The 22406-nt window shown below is 39.7% G+C and overlaps 1 protein-coding gene across 1 annotated transcript in view; it reads right to left on the bottom strand.

Annotated features, from left to right (window-relative positions):
* Positions 1–139: 139 nt before the first annotated feature.
* The window catches only part of cfap299 (cilia and flagella associated protein 299), a 122800-nt gene continuing 100533 nt past the window's right edge, over positions 140–22406 (bottom strand). The window contains exons 5-6 of the mRNA XM_022208259.2: positions 13119–13248; positions 140–4935 (exon numbers count right to left, since the gene is read on the bottom strand). Of these exons, the coding sequence (XP_022063951.2) occupies positions 4843–4935; positions 13119–13248 (223 nt within the window). The 3' untranslated portion in view covers positions 140–4842. The remainder of the gene's footprint in view (positions 4936–13118; positions 13249–22406) is intronic.

Raw genomic sequence — 22406 nt, 5'->3', positions numbered from 1 at the left:
ATTTAAGTTTGAGTTTTTACCTCCAACACATTCGAAACACAAAGCAAAGCAGGTATTGAGGTAATCAAGTTGTCAATATGCCATTTGCGCTTCTCAAATTCAGCAGCGAGGATAGTTTTGTTGAGAAAAAACCCCCATAAAAGACAAAATACATCTTTTTCTAAGCAGTTTTGACAGAAACAGCTGCAAAAATACACATATGATTAAAAACATGCCACAAAAACACACAAAAAAGGACAGAAATTAACACAGCACCACACTTTTCATCAACTTACTCAACCCAAAACAGGCTCACATCTTCTTAATCATCAAAAACTAAAACAAAACAGAAAGGATAAAGCATCAGATTGACAAACGACGGTCTGAAACCAGAGCTTTCACAGAACCAGAACCCAAATCCCCAAATGTCACCACACATATTGTTCCAATGAGGCCAACCGGGTCCAATCCGGAGAAATCAGACAAACAGATGCAGCCGTTGGGAAGCCGCTCCGATATCGAGATGTTTGTGTTAGCAAGAACTAATTAGCTTGAACCCGGTGACTTTCGGGGAAAAATCAGCGGGAAATAAATACAACAGAGATGATAAATATCGCAGCTTAAATCAACAGTTTTGGGAAATGTGCTTGTTTGCTTTCTTGTGGAGAGTTAGGAGAAATTTTAAACTAATCTCTTGTGTGTAATATGTAAATGCTAAGCTACGGCCTGAACAATCCTATGCTGAATGGATACTTACACAACTAGAACTTTGATTTAAGATGCTAATTATCTGTAGAGGCGCTAGCTGTTTCACTGTTTTTTCCCCCCCAGTCTTTATGCTAAGCTAAAGTTTTAAAATGCTAACAGATATTGAAATCAGGTTGCGTCACATACGCAAAGAGAAACTTGTTTCGCAGATATTCTTCTGAATAACTATGATAAAGTAAACGAAATACCGACACTTCACATACTACAGGACAGTATTAGCATTAAAGATTAACGTCACAGATGGAGCAGATTTCATGGGGAAGCAGATGCAAACAAAATAGAGGCTGTGGTGCAAAAACGTGCTGTAACACTAATAAAACTACTAATAATAGTGAGAAAAAGAAAAACAGAAGGTTAAACTAGTCTGGAGGAGAAAATGGTTGGGGACATTTGGCCAAAGTTTATCTATTGTTTAGTGAGATTTTAACTATTAGCTTTAGTATCTGTAGCTAACGTTAGCCTTAAGGGCTACAATGTCCACTGGTAGCATCATTCTGATTTTAACTCATAAATATCAAACACTTTTGACGTGAATGTGTGTGTGAATTCACCCATTCACACACACATTCACACACTGATGACGGGAGCTGCCATGCAAGGCGCTAACCACAACCCCATCAGGAGCAATTAGGGGGTAGGTGTCTTGCTCAGGGACACCTTGACATGAGCACGACGGGCCGGGGGATCAAATCGCAACCCTCTGGTTGCGAGACGGCCACTCTACCCACTGAGCCATGCTAACCAGCTTCTGGCTGTATTTTCATTATCTTAAAGACAAAGGAGAGGCCATAACTCATCTAATTCTCTGAAAGAAAACAAGTATCGTTCATAAGATAAACTTACACTACCATTCAAAAGGTTGGGGTCACTTAGAAATGTCCTTATTTTTGAAAAAGTCAGTTTTTTCTCAACGAAGATAACATTAAATGAATCAGAAATCCAGTCTAGACAGTTAATGTGGTAAATGACTACTCTAGCTGGAAATGTTTAATGGAATATCTCCATAGGGGTACAGAGGAACATTTCCAGCAACCATCACTCCTGTGTTCTAATGCTACATTGTGTTAGCTAATGGTGTTGAAAGGCTCATTGATGATTAGAAAACCCTTGTGCAGTTATGTTAGCACATGAATAAAAGTGAGAGTTTTCATGGAAAACATGAAATTGTCTGGATGATCCCAAACTTTTGAATATCCCATAGTTCAAGGTATCTACATTGTCCTTTTCAGATATCTTAAATTTGAACTAGTCAGGATGACTCTGTAGGCGTCTTAAAATGGAACTCTGCTTCGTCAGAGTGTAATTACAAGCGTCTTGAGCTGGAGTTTTGACGTTGCAGGTATCTGTAGTTACACCAAAAACTACGGCAAGTCGGAGGTTGAAGTCGCTTGCTTTTCCAACATACTATGGCACTGAAACCATAAAACCCCTAATATGACAAGATTTACTTTCAAGCACAGGTACATTTTGACCACAAGTGTCTCATGAATCAAGCTGTGGTTCTCCACAAACTCCAACACCGTTTCTATACTTTGCTGGACTGATATTACAACAACTCAGACTGGTCTTAACGTCGCCTGGAATATCTGCAGCTATTATTTTTAAAAGGTCAAAACTTGATTACGGTTATCGTTTTGACTCATTGGAATCATGTCTTAGATGTCTGTAGTAAAAACTTCTGACTAGTCACAGTGTAATTCATGAAAATGAGGTTGTTGAGGTCTGTAATTTTAATTCCAGAGAGTCAAACTCAACTATTAATTGTTAAAGCAGCTTATGCGGATACTGTACTCGATGGTTAGAACTGTACAAAAATGCCTCCAAAGACTTGTTTAATGTGCAGGATGTTTCTTTGTGACCAAATGGAAAAAGCGCACCCCCCACCACGTGTCTGCAGAGCCTACAGAAAACAAACTTAAGAACAAATAAAGAAGACCCTGTAATTTGTTACCTTATAGACAGAGACAATGATGCTTGTGGTGAGACTGATTCCTACCATGTGTTTCCATACCAACGGCTGATCCAGAAATTAAAAGGGAGCAAGTCGCTGAAAGTCTTCCGTGCTTCCTTAATAACTCCTACGGAGGACTATTCATGGATTCGTCCTCCATTAAAAGAAGACTAATATGTAAATGATAGAGCACTTTGATGTCCTGCAAAGTGTGCTTTGCATCTGGGAACATGCGGAACGCTTTAAGCCCATTACCCACTCTTCCAGTCCAATTGGAGCTACCGCAGCCTGGGGGAGGACATAAAAGCAACCCCCATCATCTTTCAAAGCTCTTACGCCTTTAATTTGTTTAGACAAACAGCCCAAAACATGCCAGGCCCAACGCTGGGACCAGCCTGGGGTCCCTGTGCAGGTTCTTGCCGCTAACTGAGACTGCTGGATTGGGGGAAACCAAAAAAACAAAAAAAAAAACTGGGCCTCAGTCTTCACTAAATAAATTAGGCTGTGCAGTGTTGTCAAAACGGGGTAGGATAGACTCCTTTTATGCGTGGAAGAAGCATTGCCAACTGCTGAAAAACCTCAAAAAAAGATAAAGAAGGAACAAAACTTGGGCATCTATGAGAGACAAGTGAAGACATGTCTTCAGGAATGGTTTTTAGAGAATTGTTTTCGAATATCTGCTGCTATCAACCATGTTTCATAATGTCCAAAGGTGTAAAAAGTGTAAAACGATTCCCAGAGTCACAATTTAGATGGAAAAAGTGTCTCCATCAATGAGGAAGTGCATTAATTTTGTTTAAAAAAGACAAAAAAACACCTCAACTGAGTGCAAGATTTTTTGCAAAATTGGGGAATTTCTTTTGAATTCTGTTCTTATTAGCTGTTTCTGATGCAATGCTTGAAAATAGGCATAATAAGACAGAGTTGACATTAATTCTCATTGGAACACCTTTCCCACTGGACAGGAAAGGTTAAATTTTTTCTGAGTGTTTTCAATATTCATGTTTCTGTAGTTTGAAAGCATTCAGTTTACTACTGAAAATACAGGAAACTGAATGGAGAAAAGAATTCAGTCTCTTGTTTTTCTGGTATTTCAAGTATTCTCAATCCACCAACAACTGAAAATGTTTGAAACTGAATGGATTCAGTTTAATTTTTTTCCAGTTTCAAGTGTTTCAAGTACAGAGAATACTTGAAACACTTGGAACTGAATGGAGAAAAGGATTCAAGTTTTTCTGGTATTTTACATATTTTAGTTATCAAATTAAGGCTGCACAGTGGGTAGTGGTTAGCACTTTCGCCTTGCAGCAAGAAGATGCTGGTTCAAATCCCGGCCTGGGATCTTTCTGCATGGAGTTTGCATGTTCTCCCTGAGCATGCGTGGGTTTTCTCCGGGTACTCCGGCTTCCTCCCACAGTCCAAAAACATGCTGAGGTTAATTGATTACTCCAAATTGTCCGTAGGTGTGAATGTGAGTGTGATTGTTTGTCTGTATATGTGACCCTGTGACAGACTGGTGACCTGTCCAGGGTGTCCCCTGCCTTCGCCCGAGTCAGCTGGGATAGACTCCAGCACCCCCCATGACCCTAGTGAGGATAAAGTGGTGTACAGAGAATGGATGGATGGATGGTTATCAAATTGAAGAAAGTATTCAGTTTTTGGGAAATGGAAAAACTTTTCCACAACAACTTCTGACTTGTCATATACAGTAGCTTCCAAAATATGCATGTTTGTCGTCTTGTGAACTCGTTTTCTTTCAGAGAGTTAGATGAGTTACAGCATCTCTGTAAGAGAATGAAAAATCATTAGACTGAATCCTAATTTAAAACAAAAAAAGCTTCTACAGCAGGTTCAAAATGTGACAGCTGCCACAGCGTGTTAGCAATCAAACCACAGATATCCAGAACGCGTCTGGAATAAAAATTTATTTGGGAAAAGGAAACTTTGCCACTGGAGTTCATCCCCTGCTTCCTCTGGGAATCCTCCGTTTACAGCCATTTCTTTCTGCTGCAGCACCTCCACCCAGATGGCATGCATGATATGAGGGGAACAGTTTGGAAATGATGGTGCGACTGCAGCGACTCGCTCAAATTAGAGGCTTCCAGCGCTCTCCAATACGAGCCACATGTAGCAGCCTCTGAAGCTCAGGCCGTCCTGATGTTGTGGTCGTAGATGACGACATGGACATAGAGGTCCGACTGCAGGAATGTCCTGCTGGAGTCCTCCCCGGGGCCCGACTGAAACCAGCACACAGTTAGAGTTAGTAGGCCTGCTAAACCCGTCTTTATTTTATGCACATTTTGAAGTATTGCGTTTGAACAAGTCGACAAAAACAGTGAAATTTGAAAAAAAAAAAAAAACTGCCCCAGTTTGGCAAACAGGTTTTAACAGACACTTGAAGTTATTTTTGTCTTTTCTGAAAAAGAGTTAAAACATGACAGGAAATGGAAACAACTTTATTCAATATGTCTTGACATAGTGAATATTTATTTCCTATAACGGATTAGCTGCTTCTTGTATTGCCTTAAATACATGGAATATTTGACATTGAATGGAGAAAAGTATTCAGTTTCATGATTTTCTGGTATTTTCAAAGTTTCAGTTACTGGAGTTTGAAAATATTCAGTTTCAAGTGTTTCAACTACTAAAAATACTTGAAATACATGAAACCGAAGACTTGGAACTGAATAGAGAAAAGTACTCGGTTTCAAGTTTTTCTGGTATTTCAAGTATTCACAGATCACAGATACTTTGTCATTGCACACTTTCATATACAATGAAATTTCATTCGAGCTGATTCTTAATCCATCAGTAACTGAAAATATTGATAATACTTGAAACTGAATGGAGAAAAGCGTTCAGTTTAATTCTGAGTATTTTCAGTGTTTCAATAATTGTAGTTTAAAAAGTATTTAGTTTGAAGTGTCTCAAGTATTTTCAATACTTTAAATACTTCAATCTGAATATTTTAAGTAAAATGTATGAAACGTGACCTCATTCGTGACTTCAATTTAAGACCAAAAGTGTATTCAGTTTCAACTGTTTCAAGAACAAAAAATACCTGAAGCACTTGAAACTGAATGGAGAAAAGTATTCTGTTTTAATTCTTTAGAGTGTTTCTCATGTATCAGTTATTGTGGTTTGAAAGTATATTTACATAAAATGTGTGAAACTTAATCTCAGTTGTGACTTGAATCTAAGTACATATTAAATTTCAACTGTTTCAAGTATAAAAAAAATATTTGTAACTCAGTACTTTTCACCATTTTCCTCACGAAGATTTACAGAATTGTTTCTTTCTTTAAGGTTTTCTAGAAAACAGCTGCCTGGGTTTTCGTTTACGTCGTTTCTTCCAGTCATGTGTGACGTGAAAAAAAGTACCATCTAATGATACTATGCAGCCCAGTTTATTCACAACAAAGAAGTTAATCATAGAAAGCGCGGGGGGGGGGGGGGAGTTGTACTTTTACAAGATTTCAGATGTTTGCTTCAAATTCTCTCAACAATCACATGGAACCCCAGCTTATATGAGCATCTGTGTCACAGTCTTACATTTTTACTGTTGGCTGTTAGAACATTAGCAATATTTACACAAAACAGTCACATAAACTTCACTGCTTTGAGTGGATAAATCAGGCTGTGTTGTCAAAATGAAGTAGAATAGACACCATTTATGCATTGAAGAAGCTGGAAATGAAACCAGTTCTTTGCTGAAAAACCTCCAAAGAAGATGAAGAAATGTCTTCAGGAATGGTTTTTAGTTGGTGAAGACTAATTTTCTCATGTTGGGATCTCATGCCATCCAAAGGTGAAGACAACATCGGTCATGTACAATAATTCCCTAAATCATAATTCATAAGGAAAAGGTGTTTCCAAACACCTCAAATGAGTGCAAAAATTTGTGTTTTCTTTGCAAAATTGGGGAAGTTCTTTTGAATTTTGATGTTTTTCGAATGCAATACTTCAAAATGTGCATAATAAGACAGAGTTGACTTATTGGAACACCTTTCCTGTTGTACAGAATTATTAGATTTAATCTTAATTATAAGAAAACGAGCCTTTGCAGCAGGTTTAAAATGTGACAGCTGCCACAGAGGGAGCATGTTAGCAATCAAACCAAACCGCAGATATCCAGAACACGTCTTTCCGTAATAGCAGGTATATTAAAGGGGAGGTGGCAGCGTAATTTGACAGCGACTGTTCATTTTCCAACATGTGTTGTGTTAGTGCGACTGTCAAAGCTGACGCAGCCCCACCGCTAAGATGTGAAGCCGCTGCCAGCTGGGAGCATTTATTCAAGACTAAGTGTGTCAAAAGCTTCTGGTGGGAGTGGATCCACAGCCAGCCATTACGTTCAATTTACACTTTTACCTCAAACACACTTGTGGGTGTCCTAATAAGTGAGGCAAGAGTTCAAAAGGAGCGCTAAAAAAAAAATAGAGCAATAAAAAAATGACGTCATGGACGCATTAAGGAGGAAAAAAGGAGGAAAAAAGGGGGAAACGTTGGTTAACGGTGAGCGTCTATGTTTGGCGGAAACCAACATGCATCATCTAACGAACTTCCTGTTTTAGTTTTAAAGCCAATCAAGCCATTGTCACAACTGAAATATGACAACAACGGCTACCTTTTTTGGGTCAAACTGAAAAAAAATTGGTTTCAACAAAGCAAGAGAAACAAACAACCCAAAATGAGTTGATCTGATTCTGGAAGACTTTTGCAGAAACCAGCATAGATCATTGAAGTAACTTCCTGTTTTACTTTAAAAGCCAATCAAGCTATTGTCATAACGAAAATATGACAACCTCGACCCACTTTTCTGGCTGAAATTGAAAAAAAAAACTGGTCATGACAAACACTGAAAAGCAAACGAACCACGCAAAATGAGTCAATCTGAGCTCTGATTCTAGAAGATTTTTTTTTGCAGAAACCAGCACGTATCATCTAAGTAACTTCCTGTTTGTAATTCTAAAGCCAATCAACTCCTTGTCAGAATTGAAATATGACAACCCTGACCCATTTTTTTTTGGCTCAAATTGAAAAAAAATGGTCATGACAAAGGCAGAAAAGCAAACAAACCATCCAAAATGAGTTGATTTTACCTCTGATTCTGGAAGATTTTTGAGGAAACTGGTCAAAAGATTCAGAACGCCCAGATTTTTCTGTTGGAAATTATGCATGCTAATGTTTCATTGTACTCTGAAATAAAAGCATAAAACAAACAAGTAAAAGAAGTTTTAAAAAAAATCTATTTAGAAACCAAAATGTATTCTAAACTTTTGACTCATTAAAGTACCACCTTTGGCAGATTTAACAGCTGAACACACCCAAAAAAAAATATTCTTCAGAAAGTTCTTCCATCTCTGTTGCAGAAGTTCCCATAATGGTTCTTGTAGGTTCTTTGCTTTCACTCTTCTGTCCAGTTCATCCCAAACCAGCTCCATGGGGTTTAGGTCTGGAGACTGTGCTGCCACTCCATGTTTTCAAACTCACCATCTGGTTCTTCTTTCTTAAGGTACTTCTGGCAGAGCTTGGACTTGTGTTTTAGGTCATTATCTTGCTGTAGGATGAACCTCTGACTGACTCGGAACATACCAGAGGGTTCTGCATGGAGCTGCAGAATGCTGTGGTAGATGTTTAGGTTCAGGGTTCCTCTCACTCTGTACAAGAACCGACACTGGATCCAGCAAGACAGCCCCAGACCACCACACTTCCTCCTCTATGTCTGACAGTTGATGTCACACACTGAGAAACCGTCCTTTCTCTGACTCCAGTGTACAAAACTCGTGCACGATGAACCAAAGATTTCACATTTTGATTCCTCAGTCCATAATACCTTCTTCCAGTCTTCAGCAGTCCATTGGTGGCGTTTCATTTCCCAGGCAGGCCTCTTTTTCTCATTCTGACGTCTTAGCAGTGGCTTTGTTGCTGCAACTCCACCTGTCAAACCTGCAGCTCCAAATCTTCTCTTCACAGTTAAACTGAGAATTCTTACTATGATCGCTATGAAGCTGCTGTCCTGTGAGCTCCTATCTCCAAGCTGTTGACTGTCAGAAACTCGTCTTCTGATTCTGTTGTGGCTTTGGGTCTTCTGTCAAAGTTTCCTCCAGTCTCCGAGTTCCTTTTGATGGTGAAGATAAGTGGACTCTGACACCTGGACTTTCTCTGAAGGAAAGACCTACATTTTTAAGTGTTATCATGGTCTGCCTCTCTTCTACTGATAATTGTCCTTTCCTTGTCATTTTTATACCAACACACTACAATCTACAATTTCATTTAGCAGATGCTTTTGTCCAAAGCGACGCACAACACAAGCAAGAATTCAGACATAAGGAAAAACCTGTAGAAAGTGCAAAAAGTGCTTCAAGTGTGATTGGTCAAAGGTGTTGCCATCAAGTTACAGAAGAATTGCCACCCCCCCCCCCCCCCTTTTTTTTTTAAATTTGTCAGTGCTAAATAAGTGCTGGGTTTTAGACCACCTGACTTATTCTACCCCTAAGGTGGAGTCAGATTAAGTGCCTAGGTGTTCTCTGAACAATTGAGTCTTCAATTATCTCTTAAAAGTAGAAAGGGACTCAGCAGAACACACAGAGTTTGGTAGTTTGTTCCACCATTTGGGAACAACAGAGGAGAAGAGTCTGGCTAGAGATATCGAGCCGTGCTGGGCTGGAAGCACCAGGCGTCTCTCACATCCAGAGCGAAAGTACCACTTTCTGCAGTACAACACTGTTTTAATAATGCTCTGGAGGGTTTGGTACCATGGTGTGTTCCAACACTACTTTTATGCAGACAGAAGAGGATGCAAGTAATCAAGAAACGTTGGAACAACTGTAGGATTTGGTAGCACCAACTTTCAAGGCTCGATCAACCTCCATTGCTGCAGAACAGCTTTAAGTTGTTCACCCATTTCTTGTTCCCTGAAAAAGGGATTAAGAAATGGGTTAACAATGTAAAGCTATAAGTAATGCAATTCTATACAATTCTGAAATGTACATTTTTTTGTAGTTTTGAGTAACTTTACCTTTTTTAAACCTCTGGCTGTTCACCACTTACCTTTGCACCATTTCAAGCTCTTTATTGGACTTGAATTACTTGAATTTCAATTTTAAAAAAATGAAACATTGGGATGTTCTGAAACTTTTGACTGGTAGTGTATCATCTAACTTCCTGTTTTTACTTTTTAAAGCCAATCAAGCCATTGTCATAACTGAAATATGACAACCTCGACCCTCCTTTTTGGCGCTAACTGAAAAAAATAGTCACGACAAAGGCAGAAAAGCAAACAAACTGCCCAAAACGAGTCGATCCGAGCTCTGACTCTGGAAGATTCCCCCTGCGGATCTGCGGCCGCCCCGAGCAGCAAAGTGAGCTCATGGTGGGTTAAAGGCCGGATGGGTCCTGTGCCGCTCCGTGCCGAGCCAATCTGGGTTCTTCTGGGCACTCGGGCGGTTTGCTGTGTCTGGCTTCCTCTGCCTTGGCTTGTGTTTTTAATAGACGGCCTGGTCGGGGCGGTGCTCGACCACAGCTCCAACGCTGCGCTGCCATTTTAGCGCTTGGCCTCAAAAACGCAGTCCCCACAGCTCTGTCTGCAATTTCAAAATAGTTCCAGCCCCACCAGCTACTTCCCTACCCCCCAGCAAAGAAGGGAAACTGGAGAGGAAAAAAAAACCCATGGCTGTCAGTCTTTATTCTTCAGGGCCCCCGTCTGGAGGAAGCACCTGTCTCGACCCCTTGATCCTCTGATCTCTGTGCAGGTGGAAAACAAATATCTTCCCACCTCCCACTGCTTCCTTTATCTCTTAAACTACTCCTCTTAGACTTGTAGGAAAGACTTCTTGTTCTAAATGTCAGCTAGTAAGGTTGACATGAAAAGGAACAGTTCTGACATTTTTGCAGTAAAATCTGGAGACACTGGGGGAAAACAAAGGCATGAAATGAACAGCATGTTATTAAAGGAGCTACAAGAACAACAGAATCAGTTTTTTAAAGATACTCCTAAAGCTGACAACTACAGTCTCAAAATATGTTTTTAAGGGAGCGAATAATACAATAACTTGCAAAAAAAATAAAGGGATAAAGCCTGAATTAGAAGACCAGAGTTTGTTGCGTAATGAAGGAGAAACCATCAGTTTAAGGATTAAGTTTTGTTTTCTGTGACTGTTTAATTTAGGTTTTTCCACCTTTCACTGATTTCTTTATCTCTTAAATTACTTATTTTACAGTAAAGGCTTCTCCTGAAATAACTTGTCAGCTAGTAAAGTTGTTATAGATGTGAAAAAGAAGACTTTCAACCATTTTGCAGTTAAATTTGGTGACAGTGAGAGAAAGTAAAGACTTGAAATTTAAAGGATATTAGCCACATGAAACGAACGGCATATTGTGGCAAAAAGGTGTCTTGACGCAATGAGATTTGATTTCTAGTTCTAAAAGGATCCTTTAGAAAAATATTCTGTTTCATCCACACAAAAAACACCTTTAAAAGTCAATCTTATGTCTTTCTTTGGAGAATATTAGTTTGAATAAAAAGTCATTTGTGCATTATCTAGAGAAACCAGAGGAGTTTTCTGGAAATATGTTGATGTTCACTTTTTAATTTTTGAAAACTGAATTATCAAAAACCTCCAAAACTTTAAACATCTGAAAAAAAGGATAAAGATGAACTTGTTACCTACTGATTCCTGTTTGCTTCAGACCTAACATGCAGCTTAAGAAACCCTGTTACTGTTCCTCAATATTATACTAGAAAGCAATAATTTTATTGTACTTTTGTTTATATTTTTATTTTACTGTGACTTGGCAGAAAAGGCCAGTTTGAAATGGGACAAAGTTTGAGTTAGAAGATCAGTGGTGGAGAGTTTGAAAGAGCTACAAAGTCTGAGGTAGAAGATAAAAGTTTATGTTCCTTGATGTACAAGAAACCATCAGTTTAAGGATTAAGTTCCTTTTTCTGTGGCCGTTTTATTCAGCTTTTTCCACCTCTATCGATTACTTTATCAGTTAAACTACTTCTCTTAATGTAAAGACTTCTTGCAAAATAATATGTCAGCTAGGAAGGCTGGCATAGACGTGAAAAAGAAGAGTTTCAACCATTTTGCAGTTAAATCTGGTGACAGTGGGAGAAAATAAAGTCACCATAGTTACAAGGACAACAAAATCAGTTCTTCAAGACTAACCTGGTCCAACTCTGTCCTAACAAAACTACAGTTTAATACAAATAAACTGCATTCTCAGTAGCTTGGAAAATCCAAACTGAATCTCCATGTAATCTATCTCCATGTTAGGAGATATAGGAGAATCAGTTTGGCATTGGGCGAATTGAATCGCGTTTCCCTCCCGGGAAAGTTTGGTACGACCAATCATAGCACGGGAGGCAGGAGTTAATGCTGCGTCATCTTCAGCGCCTGGATTACCCATAAAACACCTGCGCACCGCCCGTAAAAACATTAAAGTTATTCCTAACACCGCTAATCGTTCGGAAGGAGTCTTTTGTTGCGTAGCCTTTTCAAAAATAAGTGTTGTACTTGCGAGTACCCCATGTATTCGCAGATTTCTGTGACAAAAACGGCAGTAATCATTCACCGCGACGCTTTCTCGGCTGCATGCCATTGTTGTTTGGACTACACGGACTTCAAGGTCGATTTGTTTGTGTGTCACATCCGTGTTACGCTGATTGGTTCTTTCTCGTTCAAGCTGCATTCGTTAGCCCCTCCTTTTTGAAATCGTCTCCTGTCATCACAATGCCAGACTGCCTTTATTTGTATTTATATTAATACAGAAATAAAGTCAGTCTGGAATTTTCCAGGCAACATTCTCAGAAATGTTTTTGAAGAAACAGTTTAGTTTGGAAATAATTTGTGGCCTACGTTGTGGCAGAAAAGGTGGTCTGATTTAGGAAACCAGAGTTTGTGTCCTTTGAACTCAGCGTCAGGATTAAGTTTCTTTGTGATGTTTTTAATTTTGGTTTTCACTTGCTTTCCGTTTAAGTTTTGACATCAAAATTACGTACTTAGATTGAGGAAAGTATCACACTTTGTTAGAGTTTTAGACTTCTGTTAGACACTTTAACACACCAGAATTACTGCCAAGTGTGAGGAAATATCTCCAACCTATCGCTACATGTCTGAAGCTTCTCCTCCATTTTCTGGGTTACCAGGGTGACTCCCCATCTAGTATACGATTGGTTGTCTGAAAAGGAGCAACAATAAAGCAGTAAAATCCATGCTAAGAAGCAGGAATAACTATAAAACATGTTTCTCAAATATAATTGAGAATGCAGCTTAGTTGTAAAAAAACGTGCAGAAGAGAGTCTTTTTGCTTGTCTAAGACCATTTTACTGCCATGGAACAGGTGACTGGACCTCATTAGTGGCACCATTTGGGCTTAAAAACAAAACAACAGCAACAACAAGAGAAAAACCCACCAGAGGGTCCACATTCAGAATCTTCTTGTCCCTCTTGTTCTTGAAGAGAAGGCCGTTGGGGTCGTCGTAAATCACCTCGAAGTTGGGGCTCGAGTTGGACGTGGACACCTGTGTCTTCCAGTTGTAATAGCTGCAAGAAAAAGTGCAGAAATAGGCGATAGATGGGGTTTCAGGGTGGAATTATTGCCGATTTCGCCATCTTTTCGCTGGATATCTCTACTTTCTCCACAAACCCCGATGGCACAGCTGCCATCGCGTTTAAAAGGGAAACTCTGGAGGTTCTGGCAGCAGCGGCTCACCGTCTCAAAGAACCTTTTGTGATAATAACAATTTATGGGAGCGAAGCTGTTTGGGGAGACATTTTTTGGAGAGACGACGCTTTTGCTGTTTTCAAAGTTTCCCAACATGGCGAGGTAACTGCATGAGTGGCAGTTTTGTGTTGCACCGACTGTGCTGCCTTGTGTTTTGGGTTGTTTTTGCTTTTCTGGGCCCACACACACACTCACTCACTTATTGCTTCAGAGAGACGCATTGTATTTCAATGAAAGGATGCAGCCCGTAGCGTTCAGGCAGCGTGGGGGAGTGCCGTGACACGGGGAGATATTTCTGTTGTAAAACAAAAATAGCCGAAAACGGATCAGCTCTAGATGAAGTGCTGTGCGAACCAGGAAAACAAAGCTTTATGGCCACTTGTGTTGCCTTCTGCTTTTCCTCTTCTGTCGTGTCCAAAGCTCTCAACAGTCGCTGATTTTAACTCGACTTCCAAAAGGCATCAAATGATCTGTGGGTTATTTCAAGACTGAGCTGGTGGGTTCATTTAAAATCGAAATAATCAACAAATGGCACACGATTGTAGTTTTCAGGTGCTGGCAGCAATTTTACGTTGAATGAATGAATGAATAGCACATTCATGTTAACACGTTTTCGAACTAGACGAGCATTTTGTTACCGTTTTAGACATACTCACCATTGGTACATTGGGATGATTAGTTTTATTGTCCATTAGTCTGTCAAATTATTTGGTCTGTAAAATGTCCAAAAACGGTGAAACCTGTTTTTTAGTGTTTTCCAAAGCCCAGAATAACACCTGTAACTGGCTTGTTCCATTTACAGCCCAAATATATTCAGTTTACCGTCATAAACGAGGTAAAGAAACCAGAAATATTCATATTTAAGAAGCTGAAATCAAAGAATTATGACTTGACCAATTAAACAAAATAGTTGATTAATTTAACAGTTGACATGAAAGATTGGTGGCAGTCGCTTCTTTGCACTTTATGACTTTTTTTATAAGCTAATAATTCTCTTTGCACATTGAGTTATTGCACATTGAAGGTGTTTTACTTTGTTTTTACTGTCTTAGTGGGTTTATATTGTCTGTATACTTTTATTCTGCGCTTGTCTTTATGGTCTTATGCTCTGAATGTTTGTGCAGCAGTACCCTTCTCAATCCCAGCCACATTTCAAGACAAAGAAATAGCTTTGACTTTGACGATTAACCGAGCAATCATTGCAGGTGTATTGGTGGAAAGGTGAAGAAAAAAAATTGCCTTCCAGTACATATTGTAGATTTCGCGTGACTTTCATAAGGAAGAAAATACTGAAGTGCTATTCGACCCTTTGGCTTTCTGCTTTTTTGGACCATTTTCCTTCAGAGACTCACTCAGCGTGCAAGAGGCTCTAAAGCAACACATCGAGGTCACGGCTTAGCATGTTTCACGCAGGAGAGAAAACTTCACAGACCATTAAACGGCCATCGTTATCGGATCAATATTCTGGTTATGAAAGGAAAGTGGAGCAACCTGCAGAGTGGTGTGTTTTTTTTAACGAGAGGGAGAAGTTAAAAGTCTGGTTCCAATTTAATCTTCAGGGCGCTGCTTTGGAGCTCACCAAGGCAGGCAAGTAAGTAAAGCTGTGACTAATAAGCAAGTGAAACCAAAGATTGGTTTGAATTCCAAAATAAACGGCTGATTAATTTACAGCATCCGACTGGATCCCGCTTTCCTTTCAGGGTTTTCTGTTTGGCAGTGTGCAACTCAGTGACAGTCAGGGGGACAAAAATGTTGGACTTCAAGGTTCAAGATCCAGATTACTGATCAAGTGGAGCCTCAAACAGTTCGCTTAAGGTAACGTATTTGCTGAAAAAAAAAAGATGAAAAGAAACGTATCAGCTTGACATTCTTGAGCTGTAAAATTGGCAGATCGTCTGTCTTTGTTGACGTGAAACACGAGGCCGGTTGGGAGTCGAAAACATCTCATTACATTGAATACTGCATTGTTCCCCAGACCGTCGGCTGAGAAGAGCCAAACATGGACATGAAAAGACACCAAATTGGCTTAAATTTGTTGTCGAACGCGACATGAAACGAGGCCAGATTGAGCTACAAGACCGTTTTCAATTCGGGACATATTGATGTCGCAAAACACGTTTTCCTCCAGTGTTTTTGTTATCCTGCTGTTCTGAAATGTGATATTTTACTGTAAAGCACCACGATACCTTGTTCTGGAAAGGGTTACACAAGATAGTGTTTTTACAGCCTGTCATGTTTGAAACCTTTATAATTTAAATTTAATAAAAGTTCTTAGACAAAAAGGTTTATTTTAACGTGCAAAGCAAACAGGTTTGAGTGTTATTGCAGCCAGTGATAAGCAGTAAATAACGCTTGTGTCTTGTCGGAGTGTATTCTCCAGGCGACGGTGATGATTTTCAGAGATTCTCATCATTAGCTGTCCATGAACACAACTCCACATGTCTTATGAGGGTTGCTGTAGCGGGCCTTGGCTGCTCCCCAGCAGCATTTTGTGGTCCAACAACAAAGTGGGACCTCAGGGAGGAGGCTTGGCGTAAATCTGAGAAGAGGTGCATTGTGTTGGGGACTTAAAGGGGCTGAAGCTGTAAATATGGAACCGTAACATGATGGAGTGCAGCCAGCGTCCTACAGGTTGTATTTCACTTGCCGCGATGCTTCGCTGGAGCGAATCGATGATTAACAGCCGATATAAACTATTAATGACCCACATTATGTAGAATACATCTCAAAATGTTTTCATTTACGTTGTTGCACCCCTGCGATCTTTGAAATATCTCAGCTGTTTGGCAAACTGTCAGGATGTTTTCTGCAGAGTGTTTCGCAGGTAATCTCTGGTGGCAAATAAAACCTGTTCATAAATACCCATTTGCATTCGAGCTGTAAAAATATTTTCTGCCTGCAACATATTAAGCGTGCTTGCTACAAATTACAAGCAAACATATAGCAAAAGCAGTATAGAAACTCACCCATGTGGCCTTTTCCAGAACCCACAGACCCCCGCTATGCAATTTAGGGAAATGTAAATACATATTTCTGCAGAATGGTGGGTTTTAAGATAGCTATGAAAAGAGTCAGGTATTCCAGCCAATAACGTGAGAGCAACCCTGACTTTACTGCTGGTATCCTGACAACATATTTTCCTGGACTGGTTGCTTGTCATATTCCCAAAGACACTTTTCAGACTAAGAGGAGAGATGTGATCTCCACTATAGACTCAACATTGTGACACAGAGACCCAGAAATTGCTGACCACATTTAAAGACAATAAATGTTGACTAAGGGCTGAAGATTAAAAATGTAGATAGAATGAGATAGTTAAGCAAACGTGACAGGAAAAAATATGAGATGAAAAGACAGTTGTAATGTCAGACTTGAAAGATGTGCTCAGTCTCTGGTAATTTGCCAGTAAAGACTTGTGACTTGTCCAGGACTTGCCGTCAAACACTTGAACCTTAAGAGACTTCAGACTTGCTTTGACAGTCTTAAGACTTGGACTCATCCATTAAGTTTGACTCAAGGCTTGATTTGAACTTGACTTAAAGAATGTTGACATGGACTTTTTTCTCAGATATCTGACTTAGGATACATCAAACTTGATTGATTCACCTGACTTGAGACTTGGATTCACCAAGGACTCGAGACACTTCATACTTGCTCTGACAGACTTAGGACTCGGACTCATCTTGACTGACTTTAACTAAAGACATGATTTGGACCTGTCTTAAAGGATATTTGACATGGACTTTTTTTCTCAAATATCTGACTTAAGACAACTCAAAGTACTTTAATCTTAAGGAGGACTTGATTGATTCACCTCATTCAAGACTTAGACTCACCAAGCACTCAAGACACTTCCTTACTTTGGCTGATGCTGGATTTAGAGTCATCTCGACTAAGTTTGACGAAATGCTTGATTTGGACCTGTCTTGAAGGATGCGGACATGACTTTCTCAAATATCTGACTTTAAGTACTTTAAAATTTAAAAAAAAACTTGATTGATTCACCTGACTTGAGACACTTCCTACTTGCTTTGGCAGATGCTGGACTTGAACTCATCTCAACTGACTTAAAAAGTTCTGAGCTTGTGTTGGACTCAACTGATTAAACCGATTTATCACTTGACTTAATATTGTTTTAATTGGCTTTGACCAAAGACTTGGACTTGAACCTTGACTTCCTAAAATGGCAAGACCTTAGAATTGCCCATATCTGATGTTAGTGTGGTACAGAAGCACACAAAATAAGGTTTTATCTTTATCGTCCACTTATCTTTCGTCTTACTATATTTTCATGCTGCTGTTCTACAACGGCTTTCAGAAAATGTGTCACCGGACACTGTCTGATGTTTCGGTTATCTGTCAACCATCTCCCGCCAGCTATCACAGTAATCTTCCTCGCCTTAGACACACATACTCCGGACGCCTCCGAAAAAGTCCAAACTGTGTGGGGAAATACACTGATGCATAAAATTATAAGGTATGATAGGACGAGGAGTCTGGATCCAAGCTGCCAGCAGAGCCGAGTGAAGCAGGTTCAGAATAGATTGCTGCAATGTCCCAATTATGAAATACAAATTGAGGTTTTTCCCTTTTAAAACGCAGAAGAAAATTATATTGTGCGAGACTTGTGCTTCTCAGACACATGCATCCTTCTTCTTTGTAAATTAGATCTGACAGTGTTTGAGCGACTATTTATACCGAAATGCCATACAACAATTAACATTTTTCTGGTCAGCCACTTTTATTCCATGGCGAACCGCTCAGCTCTGCCGGAGGAACGGGACAGATGTGAGATATTTTAGCACCGCACATGAAAAAGACTGACGGAAAAGTGTAGTGTTTTTTTTGTTCGTACGCTGCCTGGACGCGTTTATTGGGCCCACCTCCCTCCGCTCGTCCCATATGAACTGTCACCACGGTAACTCGACTGCACGGTCGGCGCACATTGGGTCACAAAGCGAGCTCCAGCAGCTGGATGGCACCACACCCAGACACATGGACCAGTAAAAGTGTGAGAACCTGGATTTGGTGGAAACAATGACGGTGCTCCCAGCGCCGGTTCCTGGTTCCCCCTGTGCGTTTACCGCGGCCGTTTGACACGTGCACTGTGTCCTTTCACTTTCCATAGTTACCGTGCTTAGCTCTATTGTTATCTCCAGGCGGTCATTTTCCAGGGTAATGTCAACAGTCTCATTATAGGGCTCAGAGGAGCTGGAGTCCGAGCGCTGGATGATATATATCACAAAAGAGCAAATACCTAGCATGTGTATTCGCTCAGCTGCTTCTTTTTTTTTCTTCTGTTTTAAAGGCTACAGAATACATAGTCCAGCAACTGTTTCTGAAGTTAATGTTTCCAGTGTAAATCACAAAGGCCTCTTCAGTGTTGAGAGGCTCGAAGCAATGAGTTGAAATTACCGTTAAGCCTTTTGGGGGGGGGGGCGTTGAGGGTCTAATTCAGCGACAAATCACAGAGAGGCCATGACAGGCCCATTAACAAGCCATATCTAACCGCCCACCTACACACTCCTCAGAGCTTTTCATCATCACTCTGGGTCTCAGCTGGGAATCTGGTAATGTTTCTATTAAACAATAAAACACAACAGACGTAATGGGAGGTAAATATCAGTTGTTGTTTGGCTCAAATAAGAGTCAGAGAAGAAACTCAAGATTCACAAAGTAATAAACTAAAAGAAATGTCAAAGTCTAAATTAGTTAAAGTTCCTCTATATTAGTTATAGTTGCTCTAAATGAGTTAAAGTTGCTCTATATTAAGTTGATATTAAAGTTGTTCTATAGTAAAGTTCCTCTATATTAGTTAAAGTTACTCTGCATTAGTCGAAGTTGTTCCAAATTAGTTAAAGTTGCTCTATATGAGCTAAAATTGATATTAATTACAGTTGCTCTACATTAAAGTTGCTCTAAAGGAGTTAAAGTTGCTCTAAAGGAGTTAAAATTGTTCTATATTAGCTCAAGCTAATCTTGGTTACAGTTTTCCTATATTCAGGTTGCTCTATATTATTTAAAGTTGCTCAAAAGTGAGTTACAGTTGCTCTACATAAGTAAAAGTTGCTCTAGAATAGTTAAAATTCCTCTAAATTCATTAAAGTTGCTCTAAATATTTGCTAAAGTTGTTCTATGGTAAGTCCAAAACGTGTCTTTGTTTGTCCAGTCAACAGTCAAAAAACAAACAGTTTTGGATTCACCTGGAAATCTGTTAATAATTGCACTAATCGGTACCTTTTTGGTTCAGAATCAGGTGCTTTAATGCGTTTTGATTGCTAGAAATCAACAGAAAAGAGAGCAGTAGTCAAAAATTCACTGGTACTGTATTTGGTTTGCAATTCTTTAGAAAAGGCAGCAAAATCCTGCATTTAAGTGGCTGCAGACAGATTATTTGTTGGCTGCATTCCTAAAAATAATTGCTTTCTTATAGCAAATAAACTTTTACATACATTGGGAAATAAACACCCAAGTAAAAAGCTGTTTTGAAAGCAGATTATGGACATTTCTTATTATACAGAATAACCCTTTAACTCCAAAATTAGGCTGCATCTTGACCATTACATCAGGTTTTTCATTTCTTTTTTGTGAGCTGCTAATTTGGAGCCCATTACAGCATGACTCACAGGTGAGGTGACACCTTCTCATGCATGATGTTTTTATAGTTTGACCTCATGTCCTTTAAAGTGCTGCACATTCACACTCTCACAGTGTCCAGACACATTACATAACGCAGCGACACAGCTGGGTGTTAGAACATAGTCCACTGGACTGGAGCTGCAGAGGCTAAGAGAGTGTTGACCAAAAGAGTTTAGAGGTCAAACACCAAAAAAATACAGGCGACAAGACCAAAAACTTCAATCAACATTTAAAAAATGGTTGCAAATTTGAGATTTTTGTCAAAGAGACAGACTTTGAGATATTCAAAGTATTTGTTTCTCTTTACAGTTCAATAATAATGCACATGCTAAGTCTTAAAAGATCCTCCGGTTTTTATCTAATTACTCTACCAAGGAACAAGGCGGAGTTATGTGACAACTGTTTGTCTGTTAGCAACACTACTCAAAAACAGACCAACAGATTTGGATGAAATTTTCAGGGAAGGTCAGAAATGACACAAGGACCAAGTGACTAGATTTTGGCAGTGATGCAGCTTATAGTCTGGATCCTCTGATTTGTTAAAGATTTCTGTATCATTGAGAGATAGCAGCACGGCGTCACTGTAACCATGACAACAAGTGAACACTACATCAACTGCCAGCTGATGATCACATGATTGTGATCCTACTACAAATCCACCACTGAGGACTTATCCATCAGAAATGATACAAGGAACAATTGATTAAATTGTGGGGGTGTTTCTGAGTCCCATCAATTCCCGCCGCCCGCGACATATTTAGATCACATGATTTGGTATCCGTACATAACGTGCACATGCATAACACACGCCTGTGTGTCATGCATGTAGAACACAAAATACACAATGCAACAAAAAGATGACAAAATATTACCAAAATGACAAAAACACAAAGTGTAAAAAAAATGGACAAATGACAAGCGAGAAAAAGACGCAAAATGACAAAAACGAGAAAAAACTACAAATAACGCGAAACACAAAATGACTAAAATAAGACAGAAAACACAAGCAAGACAAAAAGAAAAGACAAAAACGACAATTGAGAAACAACGATAAAACATGGGATAAACAAAAGTCAGACAACAGCAAAAACAAGACAAAATATTACAAAAACAAGGCACGAAATGAGAAAAGAACAATCTGGTATTTTACTTCATGATCAAAACAACGTGTCATGGTCTAGAAATGACTTTAAATTTTACAATTTACAGTTAATGTCTCGGAACCTGTGGGAGGCTGCTTTTGGCCCATGCCTGCATGTTTAACACCGTTGTTTTACAGTGTTTAAGTGGAGTTTGGAGAGCTGGTGTGCTCGAGCTGCAGCAACTAGTGTAGAGGTTGGTGGAAATACAGGAAGAATGCAACACTGTAGAGTCCGTTACACGCTTATTTCAAAGGGAAAAAAGCCTCTAATTATAGTTTTGATGCACAGAGATGAATTTTTACGGGTTTAATCAGGAACCAGAGGGGCTTTACTCGCAAAGACATGAAAATAAAATGGAAAAAGGTTTGTGATGACGATGATGAAACGCTCCAAACATTATCAGCACGGAGAAAACAAAACAGTCTGATTGGATTAAACCCTGAGGATGCAGCCAATATGTGCTCGCCATGTGTGAGCAGCGGAGATGATGAGGAATGTTCCTGCTTACCAGCAAATATTTATCAAGCTGGCAAACTCCGCCGGGATAAGAACGTCCCGCCGACCCGCTGCTGGGAGCCCCGGACACAATGCTGCAGGACCGGGGCGGCCGGAGCGCCCACCGGAGCTGGAACAGATTCTCTTTTGTATTAGAAGTTAATAAAACGGGACAGCAGAGCAAATATTTTCACAGCAGAAAATGAAGCCAGACACACAGGTGCACCGCAGAGGCTGAGCGTGGAGGCAGCGTGGGTTTGGCTCGGCCAGAGGCATGCGCTATAAACCGAGCTGATCCTTCAAATCCAATGTTTCAGCCTGTCGCCAAATGCACACAGTAGGCCCACAGCGAGGGGGATATTTACATTATTCAGCGATTCACAGAGTTATCCGAATCAGATTTAGACGCTGAATATGAGAATCACTTCTGGGTTTAGTTTTAGCCGTAATTCAAGCAAAGTAGGAATAAAGACGGAGATTTGATTAGGACTCCTGTATCATGAGATGCTGCCTGACAAGAAACTTTAGAGTTCGAAAGAATTGGGCAAAAGTTGATTTTTTAAGGAATCTTCAAGTTGCAAGAGTCCTCAAGGGTTTAGCTGACATAAAGTTACCCTTACAACACACATTTTCACTATAAATCTGCAGCTTAAATGTCAAGTTCTAAAGGTGTAATCCAGAGTTAAACCTGACGTTAAAGC

Source organism: Acanthochromis polyacanthus, chromosome 7 (genome assembly GCF_021347895.1).
Source record: "Acanthochromis polyacanthus isolate Apoly-LR-REF ecotype Palm Island chromosome 7, KAUST_Apoly_ChrSc, whole genome shotgun sequence".
Lineage (NCBI taxonomy): Eukaryota > Metazoa > Chordata > Actinopteri > Pomacentridae > Acanthochromis > Acanthochromis polyacanthus.
This window is presented reverse-complemented; position numbering and strand designations above follow the sequence as displayed.